Below are 6,027 nucleotides of genomic sequence, written 5' to 3' on the forward strand. Positions count from 1 at the left end.
TCGGCCGCCGCGTGCTCGGCCTGCCCCGGATTGTGCCCGAAATCCGCTGCCCTCCCACCCACCCCTAGTTACATTGCAGACCTGCAGCATCCTGGCATAGGCTTGTTTTTTTAAACCCTTCCCTGAAGCATTACATGCACTGAAAACAGCTTGGGCCACCACTTAATCTAACGTCGGTGTGGCACAGTTGGGTGGCACCAGCGTCTTGGGAAATGCGCAAAGTATTTATTGTACTGGCAGGTGAAAGCACGGGGTGTTTGCTCAAGGCAGGCGGTCTAAATCAGGCTTTTGCACTGAAGCATGGCACTTGTTTGTGTTGAAAACAGCTTATGTTTATTTATATTTCAGGGGCTCCCAGGGACCTCACTTCTGAATGGAAGCCCCATTTATGGTAGGTAGTCTCACCGTGTACACCCACACTGCAACGTCTCAGGGAAACTGCCATTGCCTTTTCCACACGTCCATAAGGCAAGATGCATAGTGTTAGTGCTGTATTATTTTTGCAGGCTATATATATTTATATCTGACAACTCAGGCGAATGTGGTATAAACCTTTCATGAAGTTTTCCGTTGCCTGCTTAGACCGCAGGTGTCCCAAATGCAGTTTCCTATGCTGAAGTGCTTGACTTAAGGCAAATGAGGTTTTTTTTTGTCCTTGTGCTTCTGTGTTTTACTCCTTGGAGCGCTTAGCCAATGAGCATTTCTAGTCTATTTGAATAAGGCTAACAAAAATTGGGATACACGAGAATGATGTTTTGCTAAAGCAATAGGTCTCAATGGTTTAAGACTTAAGGCACCCCTCAGAAAGTGCCAGCTCTTAGTTTTCATTTTTGAGTGCAGGAAAAAAGAAAAAAACCCCAAACAAACCCACAGAACAGTTTCGCTGTTGCAAATTGCTCAAAGACCACAGCTGTGGATTTCTTCGAAATCTCTGGGTTTATCTTGCAAATGATTTTTATAAACCTAACAGTGTTAGCTGTGATATTCCACAGCATCCTTAAAGGATCTCAAGGCACAGGCTGGTTGGAAGAGGGAAAAAAAAAAAACCAAACAAACAACAACAACCACCACCAACCCAACACACAAAAAACCAAACCTATGTTATACTGATATAGCTCTTAACAGCAGTAAACTTATGATAAAGCCACTCTCCAGTTTATACTATCAAGGTCAGATATTGGTTATACTGAGTTTAAAACAGCTTTGTCCCTTCCATCTACTCCCCTACCCCTAAAAAACAAAAACAGGCAAACAAACAACAACAAAATGATTTTAGGTATAATAGGTAGTGAACAGTTGTTTTAGCTATTTGAGTGAAACGTCTGGTTTAAAGTTGAAGCTGTAGGAATATTGGAAACAGCTGGATAATACTCAGCCCCAATATACTTTTACTTCTAAAGAGCTGTATAGCCATTAAATAATTCACTGCAATAGCTGTACTAGGTAGCTAGGTATTAGCTGTGTTGAAGAGATGGCAATATGGAGGCTCAAAGTCATCACACAGACTACTATTAGTAGAGGGAGAATTTAGACTCATGACTTCCCAGCTTAATCCTGTTCTTACTAGTCTGGTCACTCCCCTTGGAGTTATGCAGAAGCAGGAACTGATTGTTAGCATGCTGGTTAGGTGATTTAAATGCATTGTTGTAGAAGGAGGGTTCCGGTGTGTATTCAGACATTTATAGACTGCTCAGTAAGTTTAAAATAGAAGGCTATGAATCAGAAAATGGGAGTGCAGGGTAATATGCAGCCATAATATCTAAAAAGAAATCTTGCAAGAATACTTAATTAAATAAAAAACACCACCCTCTCTGAAGGTTTTTTTGGGGTTAGGTAGGTTTTGGGATGTTTACAAAAGTTCAATGAATTTGGTTTTTAGAATGCCAACTCTAGGAGAGTCTTCATGCTGAAGATGAATAGAATTAGGGAAGCAGTGCAGGATTTAAAAAAAAGTTAAGCTTGACCCATTTTACATTTCTTAGAGCACATTCGGGTTTCAGAATAATACCAATGACAGATTAAAGTAGTATTTAAAGTCAGTGGAAAGTGGGATTTAAAAAAAAAAAAAAAAAAAAAAAATTTTCAGGGAGGATAGTGTAAGACATACCTTTATAAATTTCAGTTACTCAATGTGTTATTCCGAAAATATTAGTTGCACATTTCAAATTTAGCTCACTGTTAAAATTAACAGTTATTTCTTGTTCATAGCCAGACAGCAGTAAACACAGCAAGCATCCACAAAAGTTTACTGAATGCTATTTTTAAAATAGAACCCATTAATACATCTGATGCAAGTACTTCCAAAGGGTGGCATTTTTCCCCGTAAGTGGTCGAATAACAATTCACTGAACAGTTGGAATGGGATAACAAGTTACCCCCAGCAGGTTTTTTTAAAAAACAAAAATCAGAACATTCTTCAGATAGCATGTTCACTTATCACCACTCTGTATGAAAGACCCAACAGCTTGACAAAACAGGTTGTCTACTGCTTTTGATAACCTTACATCTAGTCAGTATGGTAAGGAAGAGTGGTTAAAAAAAAAAGTCACTAAAAGCACACTTGAAAATGAGTGTCTAGAAGTCCAAACACTAGAAGTCTTAGTGTACAAGGTATTAATCAGGAGTCTTAAAAAAAGAGAGAGAGAGAGAGAGAGAGAGAGAGAGAGAGGCTTTACACAGAAATGGCATGAAGTCACAGATATTTATTTCCCCATAATGTACAGCTTACAGTAGATTTCTTTAGTTATTGAAGTTGCTTCCACTTTTTAAATGCAATACTTTTCCCAGTTAAAATAGAGTTTTACTTTTCTTAAGTGGAGTTCCTCATTTTCAATAAATTAGAAGGGGCTATAAAATAAATGCCATTATGCAAATACCTGCCACTAACTGCAAGGTAAGTTGTAACCTATTACTTTAAAAAAAAAAAAAGGATATTTTAACTACATTTTTGATGTTTAGTTGGTCAGGTCTATAAATTGCTTTTAGTACTACAAAAATATCCTGAAAATGTGCAACAGTAGTGTGGGATTTACCCATTACCGGCAAGTACATTTAGTAGCTATCATGTCTTCATATTCTTTGTAGGCTATAGAACCATCAGGCTCTATTGTCAAAACACTTAGTGGGCTATATTCTGCAGGGATGCAAGAGGGTCTTGGAACAGATGAGTCCAGTTTCTCATATATGATGTTCTGTACCATTGTATGGACTGGAGATCCATAACGATGTCCAACCACCCTTGGACAGTCACCTTTGCAGTACTGAGGGCTGTATCGATGTGGTGCTATTATCCATTTGTCCCACTTTAGTTGGCTAAAGCTTAGACGGAAGTTGTGAAGCTCACATTCATTTTGAGGGAAAAGGAATTGTTTGAAGTATTCACTCATATTATAGGCTGAAGATGCCAGGCTTTCTTTTACATCACCTCTTCGGTGGCGGGATGCTCTTTTACTCTCTATATTGTCTCTTCCTGCATCTTCTGCAGGATCAGCTAGTGGATTGTTTCTCTGTCTGGACCACACTGGGTTTCTCTTCTGAAATCTAAGCACATTCCACCGATGATAAGCTTGTTTGCTGGTATCATTTAGATATAAAATAAGAGAAGGGAGAACCAAAGCTGTATTAAAGGAACCTTCCTGTTTAACCTTCTGGTGTTGATCATCTTTCAGACAAGTGAAATTCACAGCCATATGAACATTTCTTTTGTTAGTGGTAATCAGTGGCTGAAGAAAGGAGGTCACATCAATTTCAACCCACTTGCGCCTTCTAAGTTCAAATCGCAGATTAAAAGTTATCGACTGTGGAACACTGGGACACACTTGGCTAGAAGGATCATTCTCCTTAACAACCAGGTGGCACATGCATGTAATTGGAGAAGAGGAGGAAACCGATCTGTCAAAGGAGTAGAGCAAAACTGACTTGAGTAAGTGCTCTAGAGCAGTAACACGATCCAGGTTAAAAAGCAGATCCACTGAGTGAAGGTCTCCTGCAAAATGAAACAGAGTCTGTAGAGATTCAACAGGTCTATGGTAGAATGATAATGAGCACTGATATAAATAAAGGCAGACTATTCCTTGATTATGCTTACATCAGTGATGTTCTGTATTAAAGGAAGGCAAATGCCATTATGTAGAATGTGTCCATTAAAACACAGGTTAAGGGAGAGTTTGCTGCCAGTTTTGCAACTATGGCACAGGGGAAAAAGTCTTCATTGGTTCTAAGAGATACTAGAAGTTATACAACCAAGCTACTAGACAGTGTCCTTTCATTGTCAGTACTGCCCTACTCTGGCTCAGACCTGCAGTTTATCTAGTCCAATATCCTGTTTTCATAAGTGGCCAGTACTAGAAGCCTCAGAAGAACATGCAAGAAACTGATGTTAAAATACAAATGGGATTATCTACCCCTTGAGCACCTAACACTTAGTAGCTAAAGATTGGTTTAAACCCTAAAAGTGGAGGTCTTTTAGCCTTTCCACAACTTTTCTAGCATTAATTATGGATACTGTGGTTATCTGTATGGATGTCCAATCCCCTTTTCAGTCCTGCTAGATTCTTGGCTTCAGTGGAATCTTTAACAAAAGGGTTTGATTGTCTAATTATATATTGTGTGAAAAAGTATTTCCTTTAGTCATTTTTTAAAATCTGCTGCCTTTCAGGTTTCAGACTGTTCCCCTGTGTTTGGATTATGAAATGAGAGACTCAGAAGCTCCTCATCTACCAACTCTACACCCTTTTTTGTGTACTTTAATCAGTGCCACCTCTTACTCATCTCCCAAGATGAAATGTTTCATTATTTTAATACAATGATCTTGTCCATGCTTTTAAGTTTTCAGACTCCAGAGCCCCAACACTGCAAATTTTGTTTTTAGATGTGCTGACTAGTAGTACAGAATACCAAATAAGATATTAATAATAAATTTATACAGTATATTATATAGTATTTTCAATTCTGGTTTCATGCCTTGAGCAACTAAAATGGTTTGCTTTTGAGTTTACCAGCACAGTCCATGCCTTGAAGTCAAATTAGGACTTTATTCTTTTATTAATATTTTTCTTGGGTACCACACTTGACTTCTAAATTTGAATAAAAGCATCTTCAAAACAGTTTTTGGTGGCTTGGTTCAAACTTTTCCTACCAGATTTAAAGTAATATTTAAGGCATGTTAAAATGAACACATACCCATTGTTAATAGGTCTCACTTAAACAATAAATTCTTATGCTGCATAAAGCCTATTCAAAAGGCATATTCTGGTTTGTTTGTTTGTTTTTTTAGTTTGTATTCTATAAATAATTTATAATTTTTAGTGAATCTCCACTTCAAAGCACTTCTCTCCTTTAGGAGAGACACTATTCATATCTTTAGATAGGATAATCCTATTTTACAGGTGAGAAAACCTGAGACCTGAAGCAACTTATCCGTAGCCATGTATACAATTAGAAGTCTGGACTCTTGTTGTCAGTGCTGGAACCAGATCACATCTATCACCCTGCACAATCATGTTCTCCTTGAAATTGCCCAGCCATGTAAGTTTGTCTACCTTACATCTAACTTACTAGACATTCTATTTTATACTTATGGGTGTTTATAGAAGTGGGGTGGGATTTTTCTTTGGTTAATGTTACAAGGAAAGCAGACCTAGCCCAATTAAAAAGCTGCCTTGTAACAGATCATTGCTGTTTTCACTGCCTTACTAGAAGCAGAATTGAAAGAGGCAGTAATAAGATAGGAGGCATCTAGTAGATTTTATGGGATGTCTTTTTTCCCCCTGCTATTTTCCAAGAAGCTAGTGAGTTTATCATCTTCAAGACAGTAGTTTTAATCCTAGATAGTACTTAAATGGAGTTATGACTAAGCACAAGTAGGACTTGAGGTAGGTATTGCTTGGGTGTAGAGGCCCAAATTGTGAGAAGCCTTAGCTTAGATTTCAGAAATACCCTAACAGCTTAAAGGAAAAGCCACTCAGCAGATTTTAAGTTACAGATTGGTTGGATTGGAGCTTTCTTTACTACATTTTAATTATGGAA

The 6,027-nt window shown here is 38.0% G+C and overlaps 2 protein-coding genes across 2 annotated transcripts in view; one reads left to right on the forward strand and one right to left on the reverse strand.

The window, feature by feature from the left end:
• The first annotated feature begins 6 nt into the window (after positions 1-6).
• SHROOM1 (shroom family member 1) overlaps positions 7-6,027 on the forward strand; it is a 106,297-nt gene continuing 100,276 nt past the window's right edge. Inside the window, 3 exon segments of the mRNA XM_025204044.1 lie at positions 7-240; positions 349-391; positions 5,388-5,526. The gene's annotated coding sequence lies outside the window, so the exon portion shown is untranslated.
• The window catches only part of GDF9 (growth differentiation factor 9), a 3,905-nt gene continuing 560 nt past the window's right edge, over positions 2,683-6,027 (reverse strand). Inside the window, exon 2 of the mRNA XM_006023556.3 lies at positions 2,683-3,985. Coding sequence (XP_006023618.1) covers positions 3,036-3,985 — 950 coding nt within the window. The 3' untranslated portion in view covers positions 2,683-3,035. The remainder of the gene's footprint in view (positions 3,986-6,027) is intronic.

This window comes from Alligator sinensis, unplaced genomic scaffold (genome assembly GCF_000455745.1).
Source record: "Alligator sinensis unplaced genomic scaffold, ASM45574v1 scaffold135_2, whole genome shotgun sequence".
NCBI lineage: Eukaryota > Metazoa > Chordata > Crocodylia > Alligatoridae > Alligator > Alligator sinensis.